At 39.6% G+C, this 17708-nt stretch overlaps 1 protein-coding gene across 1 annotated transcript in view; it reads right to left on the bottom strand.

Moving 5' to 3' along the window:
- The window catches only part of LOC119428573 (solute carrier family 41 member 2), an 86205-nt gene that overhangs the window by 5888 nt on the left and 62609 nt on the right, over positions 1 to 17708 (bottom strand). Inside the window, exons 6-8 of the mRNA XM_037696255.1 lie at positions 15284 to 15431; positions 14762 to 14841; positions 13340 to 13471 (exon numbers count right to left, since the gene is read on the bottom strand). Coding sequence (XP_037552183.1) covers positions 13340 to 13471; positions 14762 to 14841; positions 15284 to 15431 — 360 coding nt within the window. The remainder of the gene's footprint in view (positions 1 to 13339; positions 13472 to 14761; positions 14842 to 15283; positions 15432 to 17708) is intronic.

Below are 17708 nucleotides of genomic sequence, written 5' to 3'. Positions count from 1 at the left end.
AAGATTGACTACTGTCTAGTTTTGGAAGTATTACTCTCTCCAAGAATTGATTAATATCTTCATCTGTTGGATTTATTTGTGGAGTATATAAAGTTTTATAGAAATCTCTAAAAACACTATTTACTTTTTCCTCGTCATAAGTTATGTTACCATTTGTGTCTTTAATACCATATATAGACGTTTTTTCTTTATTTAATTTGAGTTGATTAGCTAAAAAGCTACCGGATTTATTACTGTGTTCAAAATGTTCCAAGCGAAGTCTTTGTACTAAGAATTTGTTTTTTTTGTCAATACATTCATTTAGTTCTAATTTTATCTTGCGTAGTTTTTTCTGTGTTTCCTCTCCTTGTAAACTTTCTAATAATTTGATAGATTTCTCTAATTCCTCAATACGTTTATTTTCTTTTTTCTTTTTGTTTGTTGCGTAGGATATTATTTTCCCTCTCATAACTGTTTTCCCAGCCTCCCAGAGTGTACACGCTGATGTACCTGGCAAGTCATTAAACTCTAAATACGATGTCCATTCATTTTGAAAGTATTGTATAAATTCTTCATCCATAAGCAGTGAGGTATTTAATCTCCAGTTTATACTTTTTGGGATTTCTTTCTTATTATCTAAATTTAAAGTAACTGGTGCATGATCGCTGACAGCAATAGGGTGTATCTTAGTGTCTGAAATGTTGGTCAGCAATGAGTTGCTGATTATAAAATAATCCAGACGAGAGTAAGAGTGATGCACATGTGAAAAGAAAGAATACTCTTTACTATTAGGGTGAAGAGACCGCCATGCATCGCAGAGTCCATAATCACTCATGTACTGTTTAACTACATTTATGGATTGCCAACTGCGTTGAGCTCCTACTGCATTCAGCCTGTCTATTTTGTTATCTAGACCAAAGTTAAGATCACCTCCCAGTACCAGCGAGCAATCCATGTGATTTGATAGAGTAGAGAAGAGATCATGAAAAAAAGCGGCATCGTCCACATTTGGCCCATATAAGCTAATATGTATTTATCCATAGAGTTGATGTGATCAGTGAAATGTAAGACTTCCTGAGATTTAATTTTACTCCAGGTGTCGTCAACATACCTGAACTAATGACTTGGTGGTGTCTCTGAAAAGGATGTCAAGGCTCTCTTTTCTACCTCTTCCATGTACAGGTTGGCCACAATAGGAGAAACTGGAGACCCCATAGCACACCCATGTTTCTGCCTATAATATTGGCCCCCATATGTGAAGTAGGTTGACTGCAGGCACAGTTTCAAGAATTTTTTCTTGCTATTCTACGGTGAAACCAGACGTGTTTTCCCTCTCTGCCCCCCCCCCCACCCACTTCCCTGCTGTGTTCTTTTGTCCTGTGAACCCTTAAAAAGCCTCTTTTTTTTCCTGCATACCTCTTAATTGGAAGGATCAGCTGGTCTCTCAACAAAATTGATCAACTTCTCCCGACAGGAGTCAGGGTAAGGAGGACACTCTGAACTCTAGAGGAAAAATTGGATTCATGATGATGACTAGAATCTACTGCTTGGGTTGGTGGAATCTGGTTGTCTACAAATTCGTGTGGAGGTGTTGAAGCTTGACAGTGCTCGGACTGAATGTGGAGCTGTGACAGGGAATTGGAGCAGCTGTATTAGGACTGTGTTCTCCCTGGCAGCACTCATGAATGGTGGGAATAATCTGGAGAAGCTGTGAGCTCGACTTTGGAGTAAAGGATCAATTCGGCTGTTTTGGAGTTTCCATCAGATAATATGTACCAGCGCGACTTTAAAGGCAGAAACAACAATTACGAGTTCTGCCTGACCCAAACTGTGGCCTTGATGTTGGTCTTATCTCAACTCCTCCTGGAATGTTTTGAAAACAACAAAGATGCTTTGACTGTTTCCTCACCCCTCCCTTCCCCAAGGCCATGGACATGTAACAGAACCTCAACTGAGCTGAAGATGAACGTCACCTCTTATCTGGACAATGGCTGGGGGGGGGGGGGGGGAGACTCTGGACTATGCTATGACTTTCCCTTAAAAATTCAATGTTTTCACCGCCTATATGTTCATGTATAACGTCTGTTTATGTTGCTTTGCTGTGGTAGGTTTTTTTGATGCCTCAAATTGTGCCCTATCTAGGGCACGGTGTGAGAGATCTTTTTTTTATACCGTCTCTCCTCATGTTTTCTTTCCTTTTCTTATCTAAGCAAAATATTATTCTGAATAAGAATAAGAAGGCTGCACTGATTATTTTAGCCGCAGCTTCGTGCACTCCGCCCATCTTCGGACGACTGTACGTACATATTCGTGTTGTATCTCGGTGCAATGCCAATAAAGTTTATTCTAATTCTGATTCTGAAACAGTTGCTTTGTGGAAAGCGTGGTCCTGCTGTTCAGAGTGGTGTCTGATTTTAATCTTAAACTGACCACCTCTACTGCATCATCAACAGGAATGCACATAAAGAGTGATGTGACATCAAAGGAGACCATTGTTTCATCAGTCTCCAGCAAGTGATGGACTGTACAGATCAGGTACGCTTAGCCCAGCATGTCAAGTCCAAAACTTGACAACAAAACAAGTTTAACTTACTGATAACTCGTCAACACCATCACAATTCCAACAATACCACATTCAGTGGCAGACAACACTCCGGTAGACAGTTACATGCCAGGGAGACAGAAAAGTGGGTGAAGAATTTATCTGACAGACAACTCACCCAGCCGGAGACAGAGATTCTTGCCAGGGGACTGAACTTTGCGGTTGCACCAAGAAGAATTCCTCTGTTCAGTCCCAATTCCTAGAGTTCCCTTCACATTGTGTGTGTGGAAATACTTTTAATTTCACTATTAAACATAGCCGTGAGTGCTACTGTTGTTTTTCTTCCATTTGATTTCACCAAACTTTTAAGTGATCACCGATCACGATCATTCAGGATTTTTTTCCGGCCACATTTCTTCCTCGAAGACGATGGGTCCTCACTATCCTTCCAGTTTTTAATAATGTGTTGGACAGTTCTTAACCCAATTTTAGTAGTTTCTGCAATCTCCTTGGATGTTTTCTCTGCTTGATGCCAATGATTTGACCCTTCTCAAACAGACTGACATCTTTTCCACAACCACACCATGTGTCTTTCAACATGGTTGTTTAAGAAATGAGAAGCAACTCATTGCACCAGTTGGGGTTAAAAATCTTGTTGCCAGCTGAAAGACAATTGCCCTTGCAGAAATAATCCAATAGTAGGCTAGTACCTACTATTGGATTACCTACCTTTGAACAGTTAAATCCAGGTGGAGACTCATTTTTGGCCAGGCAGTGTAGCTAAACTAAAGAAAAGTCCCATTTCTGTTGAACCATGTATCCCTACAACTATAAGTAGTGATGACTTCATGAGATTCTTCATAAATAAAATTATTTCAATTGGAGAGAAAATTCAAACCATCCTTCCTTCTACTATCTCTAGTCCCCTGTCAAATGAGACAACTTTAAAAATTTCACTAGAGCCTGATTTATGCTTGGACAGTTTTTGTCCTGCTGAGTTCTCTGAATTGTCAAAAAAAAGTAACGTCATCCAAACCATCCACATGTCTGCTAGATCCCATCCCAACCAGACTGTTTAAAGAGGTATTTCCCCTAATTAATGTCCACATTTTGGATCTACATAATTTGGCTTTAATGAATGGTTATGTACCACAGCGCTTTAAGGTTGCTGTAATTAAACCTTTACTTAAAAAGTCTGACCTTGATTCAGAAATTTTGGCCAACTATAGACCTATATCTAACCTAACTATAATCTCAAAAATTCTAGAGAAAATAGTTGCAGGTCAGTTGCATGAACATCTACAAAGAAATAATCTGTTTGAAGAGTTTCAGTCAAGGTTTAGAGCTTATCATAGCACAGAAACAGCACTAGTAAAAGCCACTAATGATTTTCTCATGGACTCAGACAATGGACTTGCGTCTATACTGGTCCTGTTAGACCTCAGTGCAGCATTTGATACAGTTGATCACAATATTTTACTACAGAGGCAACTATTCACACTAGGACTAAGCACCTCCATATGCAAATGGGTCCTAGACTTCTTAACAAACAGACCGCGGTCTGTGAGGATCCACAATTCTCCTCCTCCACCATAACCCTCAGTACTGGCTCCCCTCAAGGATATGTGCTCAGTCCTCTCCTGTGCAGCTACCCATCCAGGCTGTCACATTGTAAAATTTGCAGATGATACAGCGGTGGTGGGATGCATCACAAACAATGATGAGTCCTGCTACAGGCAGGAGGTGGAACACCTGGAGAGCTGGTGCAAAGAGAATAACCTTAACATCAATGTGAAGAAGACAAAGGAGATGATTGTGGACTTCAGAAGGAACAAACTCACCTACACCCCTCTGAACATGAGGACCTGTGGTGGAAGTGGTCTCCAGCTACAAGTGCTTGGGTGTCAGTCAGAGTCCCAGCTAACCTAATACTGGTAATTTAAGTTACAGAATTTTATTTAAATAATTAGGTGGAGTGGATTCATTCACGTTAACTTCAGATGGAACAAACCCACCTACCCCCCTCCCCCGAACATAGGAGGATTTGTGGTGGAAGTGGTCTCCAGTTACAAGTACTTGGGTGTACACCCGAATGACAACCTCAGCTGGGGAAACAACTCAACCAGCCTGATCAAGAAAGCTCATCAGAGACTCTACTTCCTCAGGCGGCTGAGACAAACTGGTCTGAGAAGCTCAGTCCTCACTAGAGAATGACATTTTTTCAGGAGTACCGCGAGTCACGTGATTCCAGCCGGATTCCAGTGGGACCGGAGTCAACCTCAATATAACTCACGTGACCGGGACGTAGGAATGTGCGATATGGCATAAAATTCATATCATGTATTGTGAAGGGTGGCGATAAAGATATATATTGCGATGTTTTTGGTATAAAACTTGCAATAGGAATGAAAAAAGCATAGGGTGTCCTTTTGCCATCATATATTTTGAATTAAGAAAATTCCACTACTAGGTCGAGAGAGTTTTTAAATAATAAACAAAGTATAAGGCTTCTTTCTTGAAGTGCAAAACAGTGCAAAAGATATCAAATTTAGTTTTAGTCATATGTTTTAAACAAAAGAATATGTTGTTAACGCCAACGGTTTCCAGTATTCTCACTTAAGAAATGAACAGCAACAGAGCAGCATTTTACACTGAAACACTTCACCCTCTAACCCTCTAGTGGGCGTCTCCTTCCACTTTAATCAAGATCTGACACAAAATGACTGTGGCTTTGACCAAAGGGTCTCGCAGTGAAATCACACAACACAGCGTTCTTTTCACAGATCAGGGAGCAGGTTTCTCTAAAGCTGACCAACACTTACTTTAAGTTTGAACAGAAAAAAACAAAAACTTTTGACGGAACACAGCGATTTGCGCATGCGTCCGAATACGACAACACTATGGCAAGCCCGGCGTAGTTAGCTTGTAGCTTCGCTACTTAGCCCTCGAAGAAAAGACTAACCCTACTTGCGCAGTTTTCAACTAAAAAAAAGTAACGATTAAATCTGACAGCTCTGATTTTACACTTGAACGCCACTTGCGCACAGTTTTCAACAAAAAAAAGTAACGATTAAATCTGACAACTCTGATTTTACATCAGATACAGCATTACTGTGGTTAGTCGGTAGAAGTCAGATCTCTATCGTAGGATAAATTTCTATCGTTTCTACCGTATACCGTTTATATCGCGCATTCCTACCGGGACGTGACCGGACTGAAAGCTAACGGGAACAGACAGGAGCGGGAACCGACCAATAATCAAAAATGAAAATTAAACCAAAAAAAAAACATGGGCGCAGCTATTTTGTAGTTTTCTTTCAGTAAGCCTTCACTTTAACACAAGTCAAAAGAACTACATTGCCCAGAAGTCAACTGTTCCAACTGTAGCTTTTCACCAAGAAGGTGGGAGGAGCAGCGAAGCGGTACCGAGTAACTGAAAATAGTTTGCAATGCAAGGTAAGAAGTAATTGCCTGTCTATTAAACTCACAGAACAGGCAGGAAAATGTCAAATAACCCTGAACTTCACGAGAGTTGTTTTGGTGCTGTGTTGCTTTAAATGTTTAGTCTCAGCTGCAGTGAGGAGCTGCTGTTTACCTTCAGTAAATAAACAGACTCAAACAGTGCATTTTCTCCACCTTGTACCTTTTAATGTAAAAATTATGCTCTGCTTTGTTATGTGGGTTTTTAGGTTAAAATCTTCATTATCTGTCGCTGTTTGTAATGTAAAAAAAAATAAAATAAACGAACTCTACCTGGTTAAAGTGCATGCATTTTCCGGTAAAAATATTCCTATTTTTATATTGTGATGTCCTGCTGGATACTGAAATCGAGGAAAACGTGAATAACCATCACTTTATTGTGTAAATAGTTACTGTCGGCCACAAGCCATGCCAGTACAACAACAAACTTGTTAAAGTGAAAGCATTCTCCGGTAAAAATATCCCAGTTTTTATATGAAAGGCTGGTTGCATATATATTATAACTGTTTTGGTTTTAGATTTAAGATATGATGTGTACAATAATGTTGTTGTGTTAAATGTTAGGCCAATAGTTGATTTTTCTCAGTTACTTTCTTCACACCAGGGACGATTCTAGAAGCACTTTTTAGGGGCCTTAGCTCTCCAGTGTTGACAATGCCTCTTGGCTTGAACAACACAGTAGGTATTATCATTAGAATTACTGTAGGGGGGACATATTGGTGTGAGGTCTGTGGGTCCTCCCCCATAACTTTTTGAATAAAGTAGCTGCCATTTCCTGAATTCTGGTGTATTTTAACAGGTATTAAAACATTTATATTTACCTACATGAGTAAATCCTTTATTCAATAACTGTTTTAGAAAGCATGGCACAAGAAGTAGCACTAAGCTTTTTGTTTGTCTTTAATTTAATTTAATTTTTCTACCTAACACACGAAGCTGTTAGCTCTGAAAGCAAGCTGTTAAACAGCATTGGACACAAAGACCCTTGTCACAAACTTCAAAAGAGCAGGTAAAATACATAAAATCTTGTAATCTCTGCCTGGTGAGGCTGCTTAAATAATTATAAAATATGATAAGTGAAATAAATAAAGAAAAAATAAGCTACTGTAATTTATAAATGCAAATGTCACATTTTCTTGACTTCATTTCAATTGTAAATCTCTTGTTTTTGATCTAATATTTTTTTCCAAAAGAAAGGCCAACAAATTGTAATTTGTAGTCACTGTAACACTATTTTGACTTGTGCACTGTCGTCTTTCACTTTTAGCTTACACAAGGTGCTGGACCGGTCACTGAAGCTATGGAGAGATGAGGTGGACCACCAGACCTGTAATGCTCCAGTCTGTAAATTATGCTTTTAAGTCTGGTAAGCTGCACGACATCCTGCTTCACCGAAATGAGCTCGTTACCTCAACCACATAGACTGAACTTCTTGAGGATGTCGTCCAATGTATAATAATGCCTTGAAACATTTTTATTTGTTGAGTTCTCTGCTTGGTTCATTATTTTTCTTTTTTGTTTTTGTTTGTTTGTTTAAACAATTTAAAACATGACGGTAATGTCACTGTTTAAAGGAAACAATTGCTTAATAAATTAGTAAAATGCAACTTATGTTTGGGTTCTTTCATGTAAGGTAGACATGGTGTGACCCATGTACTGGTTTTGATTTTTTGTATTTACTGTAACTGACTTGCAAAAGAGTTAGAAACAGGGACTCAGCAGCTGATCCTCCGTAGAGAAATTATATGGACTATAGGCAATGTATTATTTGTTTTGTGCCCTTTAGTGAAGGTTTTTGTTTGGATTATGGAAATAAATGTCTCTATTTCAACCACAGATGAACTGTTCCTGTTGCCATATCTTTTGAAATAAAACTGCACAACACAAAGTAATTTAAACAGGAATGGGTAGAAAATCGAATCAAATTCAATGTATTTCCTAAAAATTAAATGAAAAACAGGAGCAGTACAGGAGTGGGAGTGATTCTGAACAAGAGCAGGACAGGAGCAGGAATCATGTTACCAGGAGTGGGACAGGACAAGATTTATTTATTTTTTACTCTGGACCAGGATTGGGACAGAACAGGATTTTTTTCTGTGGGACCAGGACAGGAGTGAAAATCCACTCCTGTGTCATCCTCTAGTCCTCACCTCCTTCTACAGGTGTGCAGTGGAGAGCATCCTGTACTCCAGCATCAATGTGTGGCATGGAGGCTGCACAGCTGCAGAAAGAAAAGCTTTGCAGAGAGTGGTGAAGGCTGCACAGATGTAGTGAACTAGGCCTGAGGTCAAAGTCCTGACCTTAGGGACCGTATGGGACAGAAACTGTCATTTCATTGATTTGAATCCAGAAATACAGGTTGACCCATCCTGAGACTTTCTTTCTTGAATCAAGTGAAAGAACACTCTCTTTTCTATTATCATTACTATTTTACAAATGTTTGATAATCAAAGTGTTTTTAGTTCAAACCATTTTAGATGCTGCAGTGAACTAATCATTTTTAATTAACTGTGAAACAGTAATAATGATTTTTAATCCTCATGCAAAGTTAGAATTCATGTTAAGGTCTGTTACAGAGTAATTATACATTTTCTGATTTTCTGTCTTTGAATGAGCAGTGTAAGTTGGTCCAAGGTTGGAGTCAAACGCAAACAAGTGTTGGAACGAGCTGTCATGTTTTTAAATCCTCTCAGACGTAAATAGAGAAGCTGGCACCTGTTTTCCGCCAACTCGTCTAAATATTCCTCTCGTCTGTCTGAAAAACATTTTCAATCTGTTCCATAACATTCTTGCTGTTTTTCTAACTCTTAGTGACCTCTTACGTCACAAAAACACACCCCTGTCTGGTTGAAACGACCAATCAGGAAACTCCCAAGTGAACCGGAAATAGAGCTCTTTAAAGGTTGGTACTTCCTAGTTCAACCCAGTCGAGTTTGGAGTCGAGTTTGGAGTCGAGTCCAGTTGGAGTCGGGTGGAGAGTTTGCAGCTCCAGTCGTTTGGGAGAACAGAAGTCCAGCCATGATTCAGAGCTCTTCCGAGTATTTTGGGATTATGACATCTTCCACCTCTGAGTGGAACTTCTGAAGGACTCCATCAACAACAGTTCACCTCACGAGTGGCCTTCACATGAGTGAAGTCCCGCCACCACTCCGGACGGTTCTCTGCCATCCTACGGAGACGCTGGACCGGTAGCTTAACTGGAGCTCCGTTTCCACTGATTCATCGTCAGAGAGGTAACGAGTCGAGTTTACTATCGAGCGTACCGAGGAAAGCTGGGTTCGAATGGAGGGTGCCGTTCTGTTCAACACTTTACCTCACATACCATCTCCCTCCCTCTAAACTTCATCTTTCCATCTTTAAACTTTTCTATCTGCTAGAAATCATTCCAGATATTTTAGAAATGTCTGTGTAAAGTTTTCAACCATCGCCGTATGGTTAATCAAAATTGTACAGCTTGCTAAATTAGCCATGTTGTTATTTTTCATATTTTGCCAAATTAATGTAAATGTGTGATGTGTTAAACTTTGATTCTGTTAATAAATGACCCACTGTCGTTGGTGAGTCAAAGATAATTAACGTTTCCGTCCACATTTTATTAAATTCAATGCACATTATATACAGTCCAGAAAAATGAAAGAATCCGTTTAATTTATGAATATATCTCATGCATATGTTCATCTACACAGAAGATGTTGGAATCCGCCTCCCCACCATCACAGACATTTACACCTCCAGATGCAGGAAGAGGGCCACTGGCACCATGAAGGACCCCACTCACCCAGCACACACACTTTTTGCTCCACTCCCCTCAAGAAAGAGGTTGAGGAGCATTAAGTGTAGAACCATTAGACTGAGGAACAGCTTCTACCCTGAGGCTGTTAAGACTCATGAATCTCTAACCAGGATAATCATTGTGAAAAAAAATCACATCATGTTGCTGCTGATCCGTTTCATGTTGCTGTGTTCATTCATCCTCATCTGCTCACACAGACTCATGTTCATGCTGCTGTTCAGTGTGTTGTTTTTATGCTATTAGTGCTTAGTGTGTTTTTAGTTAACATTTTTCTTAGATATCTTAGATCTTATTACCGTTTCTCTTTTACATTTTATACCTTTGTTGGATGTAACTGGGACCCTGTGTGCACAATTTCGTTCCACCACATGTACCACTTGTGGTGTGACTGACAAAAAACTATGACTTTGATTTAGGGAATGTTTTGAGATTTATTTGACTTTCTGCACCAGTTAGCCTGTTGAGAGTCTTAATGTTTTCAATCTGTTAAAGATTCTGTTACTGTTAAAAGGTAAATTGAAGTGTTTTTCACTTCTCCTTTTGACTGAATAGTTTCTGTATTGTGCCTGCAAGTTTTTGATATTGTTTATGCCTTGAAAAAGTAAATAAAAACTTTTTTTTGTCCAAATTAAGGTGATTTTATGGTTCCTATTTTCCAGATCATGTAGCAAGTAGCACTCATCTTAACTAAATCAAAAAACTGACAGCCAATCTACGTGATCAGTATTGGTGACTGGCAGCAAAATAATAAATAAAATAAACCTGATTGGAGCATCCCTAATTTTTTGTCTTTCTTCCAATTGAAAGTACACCTGGACCTGTAATTTTGTGTTAATTTGTTTCTTTCTGTCCTCTCAAACCTGCCGGTCAAAGCAGATGGTCACTTGTCCTGAGCCTGGTTCTACTGGAGGTTTATATCTGTTAAAAGGAAGTTTTTCCTTTCCGCTGTTTCCTTTGTGCTTGCTCAGGATGGGAGACTGTGATCAAGTGAAGATTCAACACAATCTGCTGCTTCCTTAGATAGAGAACTTTATTAATTGGTGCTTTTATGCAGTGGTCTCTCACTACTTTGCAGTTTGTTTTTCGCAGACTCGCTCTATCGCGGTTTTTCAAAATAAGACTGGACATGACACACAACTGGCTGACTGATGGATGAGCCGCACGATCATGATGGAATTTTTATTTTAAATTATTTATTTTAAATTACTTATTTTAAATTATTTAGCATGTGATGCACATTTGGGGCGGCTGTGGCTGAGTGGTTAGAGCAGACGTCCTCCAATGCAAGAGTTGTGGGTTCAAATCCACCAGCAGTCACATGCCAAAGTGTCCCTGGGCAAGACACTAAACCCTTCATCGCCTCCGATGTGTGTCCCATCAGTGTATGAATGTGATAAAGCTCTGATTAGTCTCTTTAGAATGATTTGGTCAATTAGCTTTGTAGAGATCTAGTAGAGTGATGTATGAATGGGTAAATGAGGACACAGATTGTAGTGTAAAGAGCTTTGAGTATCTTGACATAAGATAGAAAGGCACTATATAAGTACAGTCCATTTACCATTTACATTTGTGCAGCCCACAGCTGCAGGAGAAACTTCCTCCTGCAGCTCCTCCTCTCTCCTCCACTGTGATCTCCGTTCTGCTGTGGAGAAATGGGCGTGGCCGAGTTTAAATCATGACATTCGGTACTCTTTTTTTTTTTAGAGCGTTTAGAAATATTGTTTAGAATATTGTAAGAGTGTGGGAAGGGGTTAAAACAACTTAATATATATATAGTAAAATAAACACTACTTACTACTTGTACTACTATTGATATAAAAATATATTTTACAAGATTTTAAGTTGCCTTTATGCCTATTCAAACATATATTTTGTGTGTGTTACTTATAATCATTTAGACACTCTTTGATGGTTTGCAGAGGGACGGAGGGGTGCAGTGTATTCTCTTTAGGAATGCTTTATTAAGCTTAGGAGTGTTTTTGGCAGCAGAGCTTGGCCCGCCCTGCGGTCACGGCGCTCCGTTACTGGAAGGACATGTTTTCAACATGTTTTTAGGAGTCACCAGCTCCTCGCCCGTTGTTCTGGTAACCATCAAACTTGTTTTTGTCTACTCTCACGTGATCCGGTCGGGGAGGGGTATTTAAGAAGCACAACACTGTGACAGAGTTAGAAGTCTGCTGCGGACCAACGCGCGAGGTGCCCAGCTGTTGGTGTGATTCCTGTCACTCGGGTCGAAGGCTTCCCGACCACGGGTCACGGTGAGAGGCTCTCATATCAATTTGTGTGTAAAGAGTGTACAAGTGTACATGTTTGCTTGGCTGTTTTCTGTGGCAGATTAATAAATGACACTATTATTTCTAGCAGAACAGTCTCCTTGTTTTATTTCCTCTCGTGTGAATTATTGGGGCCGACTGTTCACGAACCTTTGTTAAAGAAATTTCATAAAACAACTATTCTTATCTAAAAAAGTTAAATCTGGTCCTCTGGACATTCTGAGACTGAGCTGAATACAGCACCTCAGACTGAGGAAGTCTCTCGGATGAGAGACGAAACGTTTCTACATTTTTTGTTGTTTTGCTTTGGGTTTTTTTTGAATGTCCAGAGGACCAGATTTAACTTTTTTAGATTTTTCTACCTGGATTATTGAGCATACATCAGGATACTACTATTCTTACTTCAAGGTTTTTCGCTTATCGCAGGGCCTCAGGATACAGATCCCCCGCGATAAACGAGGGACTACTGTATATGTGAATGTGTTTGTACAGTTTACTGAGACAACTTCTGTTGTGACTTGGAGCTATAGAAATAAACTGAATAAAATTAATAGAATGAGTGGATGGTGCTGGGGTTGCTGAGTGTATCAGCTTAATCAGTGCATCTAGTCAGTCCAAAGGCTTCAGCATATACCTGTACACTCACTTGTAAATGAGTCTTCGAGGCTCAACGTGACTTATCTGTTTAAATAAATGTTGAATGAATGAAACACAGTCTACCTATGCTTCATACATGTACAGTAACATATTACAGTAACATAGTACATGTACAGTAACATAGTACAGTAACATAGTACAAGCAAAAAAAATTAAGGCTCTTCATTTCTTTGCAAATAGGCAGACACACAAAATCAGCGATCAAGTAGTTACAGTATTTTTCCCACTGTGGAAAAAAAACAAAGACAAAACATTTTCCTCACCAGTGACAAAATGCACCTTTATAAAGTGATGAAAAATGGACCGGTAGAAAACAATCAAGCATGCTCATATTCAGTGTACTTTCATCCTCTTCATTATGGATGTTTTAGGAGGCACAAATACAAGTTTTACTTGTTACAGATGATGTTACGTCTTTAATTTTAAACCACTTCCATGAAAAATATTGTTAAACCATTTGATACCCTGCTGAGAACTTTACCTTTAGAAACAAATATTAATTTCCTTTACACGCAATACGTAATATTCCTGTTAAAGACTGAAAGACACTGACTTCAAACTTTTAAATTAAAGCCTGATTAAAATGTCACCTTAGCAGGTGTTGTGAGGACTAACCTGTGCCACAGAATGTGCGGCAGGGGTAATAGCAGCCCTTGGCCTCTTCAGGAACCTCTCCAGGAGCACAGTGGAAATGTAAGTAGGTGGATATCCTGCTGGACTGAATGGCCACCAGGTTTCCACCAATACCTGCAGAGAGCAGAGAGTTGTGTGCTTCATGACTTGAATGGAAAATACAGCGTTAGTGTGGGTAGTAACAACGGTCACCATGACACATTGTTGTCAGATTCAGGCAGCTGTTTCAGATAGTCATCAGCAAAGTCATTCATATGAAGAAGAAGAAAGAAGAAATAATAATAATAATAATAATGTTTTTCATACAGATGAGTATTTGGAGTAATGTTTTGTGTAACTTTTGTCGATCTGTTTGTTGAGCAGATGTGATTTGACTCATTTTACCATCATTCATTTGTGGAAGCGCCACGCACAAAACAAACAGTTCCTATTCATGTTGTGAATAAACAGTTTGTCTACTCCCAGGGACTGCACTAATTAAAAAAACTGAGAAAGATAAATAAGACAAGAGTTTCTCTGTTCCAACTAACTTCCAGTTTAAACGGCGTGCAGGCATTGTTTGTGGAAAACATCAGTGCCACACATCGTTGCAGACGTCATATTCAGTTCATGCATGCTTCTTACTGCTTGAAACACCAATACAGATTATACACTGTACATGCTGTGCACTGAGCCTTTAAATTAATGCAAACTAAAAGAAACAGTCAATACTTTTCAAATTAAGAATATTGCCAAAATTTATCTATTTAACTGATGCAGCAACTCTTATTCATTCCTTTGTCTCCTGTCATCTTGATTATTGTAACTCTTTATTTTCTGGTCTGTCCCAAAGTTCTCTTAATCGTCTTCAACGAAACACTGCAGCTAGAGTTCTCACAAGATCCCATAAATATCAGCACATCACTCCAGTTCTGTCCTCATTGAATTGGCTCCCTGTGCTTTTTAGAATTGACTTTAAAATTTTATTGTTTGTTTTTAAATCCCTGAATGATCTTGCACCATCATATCTATCTGAGCTTCTTACCCCCTACATCCCTTCTTGTAATCTCAGATTCTTAAATCTGTTATTACTTTCCACTCCCAGAGCTCGACTGGTGACAGAAGGAGGGAGGGCGTTTATGGTTGGGGCTCCTAATGTGTGGAATGCTCTTCTTTTAAATATTAGACAGGCCTCTTCATTGTCTTCTTTTAAATCATTATTTAAAACTTACTTGTTTAATAAGGCTTTTAATATCTGAATTTCTTTTTTTTTCTTTCTTATGTTGTTATCTATTTTAATTGATTTGGTATACTTTTGTGTTTCTGACGTCATTTATGATGTTTTAATAGATTAATGTGAAACACTTTGTAACATTTGTTTGAAAGGTGCTATACAAATAAAGTATTATTATTATTATTACTCACCATTGATAACTGGAGTGTATACTACAATTCCAGCTAGGTTTGGGTCAGAGACAGTTTTGTCCAGGATGAGCCCTCCAATGCTAAAGACACAACAAGCAGTTATTAAATGTCAAATATAACAAAAAGGCAACAGAGCATCACCTGACCTGCATTTTGTCTGGAATGTAAACAGTACATCTGTCTACCTCGTGACATTTTCTGATAAAATCATATAAGTGATAAAGTTTTGTCTTCTGTCACTTTCAGCTAATCATATCTGGCACCACAACTTGTATATACTGAGTCAATATTTCAGAGTCTGAAAGGGAAGTTTAATCATGCGCCTGACTGTGGACAAGCTGCAGCTACAACAAGAATAACAGACTAATAAATCCTGTTCCAGTGACTGAACACAGCTGGGCAGAAGAGAGCAGAGGATGGATGTGCTACAGCTGTTTTCAAAGGCTGAGTCATTAAACAAACCAGACACTACAAGAACTGACAGAAGAACTGTTCTTTCCCTTTCCAAGACTGAACACACACCTGCTAATGACCATGGCTGTGATGACGGGCTCCCATCCGGAGTAGAGCAGCGTGCGGCTGGCTGGGTGTTTGGAGGAGATGATAATCCACAGAGGAGTCAGACACATGAAGAAGGCACAGACCAACGATGACACGTATGGGTAAGAGTCTGGGAGGAGGAATGAAAGGACACTGACATTATGTTCCTGTAGGGCCCACAGCCAAGCAAGAGGCTGACGCCTGGCAGAGGCCCAACATGCAGACATGTCCAGATCAGGACTAACAAGCCCCCATGTCTCCCGTCACTGAGGGCATTCATTAGTGAATGTTTGTATTGTTTTTGATGAGTCTTTTTCTGGACTGGAGTTGAGCAGGGAATGCCAGTAAGCCTTAATGTTTTTGGTGCAACATAGTCCAGTGGGGCAGCACGGTGGCGCAACTGGTAGAGCTGCTGCCTCTCAGCGAGCAGGTCCTTGGTTCAAACCCCAGTCCAGGGGCCTTTCTGGGTGGAGTTTGCATATTCTCTCCGTGCATGCGTGGGTTTTCTCCGGGTACTCCGGTTTCCTCCCAAAGACCAAAAACATGCATGTTAGGCTGATTGGTAACTCTAAATTGTCCCTAGGTGTGAGTGAGAGAGTGAATGGTTGTTTGTCTCGTTTGTCTCTATGTGGCCCTGTGATGAACTTGCGACCCCGCCCCTCGCACAGTGAATGCTGGACATGGGCACCGGCGACCCCCGTGACCCAAATTGGAAAAAGCGGGTAAAGAAAATGGATGGATGAATATTGCAGTGGGTAGGAGTTAGACTATGCAGGTTTTTTATTTTATTTTTGTCTGTCTGAGGCAGCGCAGAGAGATGGATCCTGGTGGTGGAGGGAGCAATTTAATACACAACCACGCACAGTGGCAGAGTCAGGGGGTTGCCTTAGCCACCACAGATTAACCTTCGGCCACCCCAATCATTTGAGGAAACTATACTTTTAAGCAATACAGTGTTTCCCCTAGTTTCCTTGCCTTGGCAAGGTAAATGGTAAATGAACTGTACTTATGGTATCACCTTTCTATTTTATCAAGACACTCAAAGCTCTTTACAACAATCTGTGCCTCATTTACCCATTCATACAGCACTCTACTAGATCTCTACAAAGATAACTGAACAAATCATTCTAAAGAGACTAATCAGAGCTTTATCACATTCATACTCCGATGGGACACACATCGGAGGCAATGTGTGTTGGGGGTGGGGTTGGTTCAGTTGGCAGGGCACCCTGCTTGTATAATGGTAGGGGAAACACTGCAATATAAAAACTAGAAAGCATGTCTTCCTCAAATGACAAGTGTAGCGCTTGTTAGACTTTGTTTCAATATTTGCATCAGGAGTTATTTTAGTACCTGCAGCTGCTCCTTCTAGCTGCTGTCTGATCTCCACTCAGAGCTGGACATTTAACAGACATGAATATTCTGTTCCAAATGAACATGAAATGAAATCATCAGACTTTGTCAAGGAACACAGCTGTTTTAAGAGTAACACAGTAACCTTCACTGTACTGTCCTGCCACTGAAATATGCAGTTTCCAATCTTAATCTGTTCCTTATACCGTGCTGAAGATCTATTTTATGCAAAGAAGCATGACAAGCTTGGTAAAACAAAATGCTTTCCAAGTCATAAAACAATACAGTAAACCACAAGGTAAATGTAATGTGGAATGTGTGTTAGGGAAAAGTGATTTAATCTTTTCTGCAGCTAAAAGCTGGTTCTGCTACAAAGTGATGCAGGACAGACCTCTACTGGTTCATTGATGACTGGGTCTATTAACAGAACAAAACCAAATGTCAAGGAACAGCCCAAAAACATAGAACCAAACTAAGTGTATTATAAAAATAATCATCATTTCACTGGGTTTTATTACTTCAAACCAAACCAAAGCAGTTCCACAGAGTTGAATTATTTACACCAACAAAACTATATGCTGTCAATGCTGCATAAAATCGTAGAGGTGAACCGTTCAGGTCATCAAGGAGAATAACTAACAGGCTCAGTCTTTGTGAATAACCCTCTGACTCAATGGTTCTAAACATATCAATGAACCAGAAACTACATGTTGACCTTGATTTGTGACCTTGACCTTGGAGCTGGAGGGATGAAAAGTGTACAAGTCACTCCATCCAGTGATGATGCATATGACGTAGTACGAAGTTTGGTTAAATTATCATGAGCGGATCAGAAGTTATGGGCGAGATGAGAAAGTTTATGAACGTATGGATGGAGACTAGTCCGTAAAATGTCCACCTTTCGACAAGCGTATAAAAAAAAGGTAAAGAATTAGAAAACAATAGTGTGCATATTGAATCAGTCCAAAAAAGTTCAATCTGGTCCTCTGGACATTCAAAAAAAAAACAAAAGCAAACAAAGCAAAAAAAATCTAGAAACGTTTCGTCTCTCATC

This window comes from Nematolebias whitei, chromosome 22 (assembly GCF_014905685.2).
Source record: "Nematolebias whitei isolate Nwh7 chromosome 22, NemWhi1, whole genome shotgun sequence".
NCBI lineage: Eukaryota > Metazoa > Chordata > Actinopteri > Cyprinodontiformes > Rivulidae > Nematolebias > Nematolebias whitei.
The sequence above is the reverse complement of the archived record's forward strand: the minus strand, read 5'-3'. Positions and strand labels throughout refer to the sequence as shown.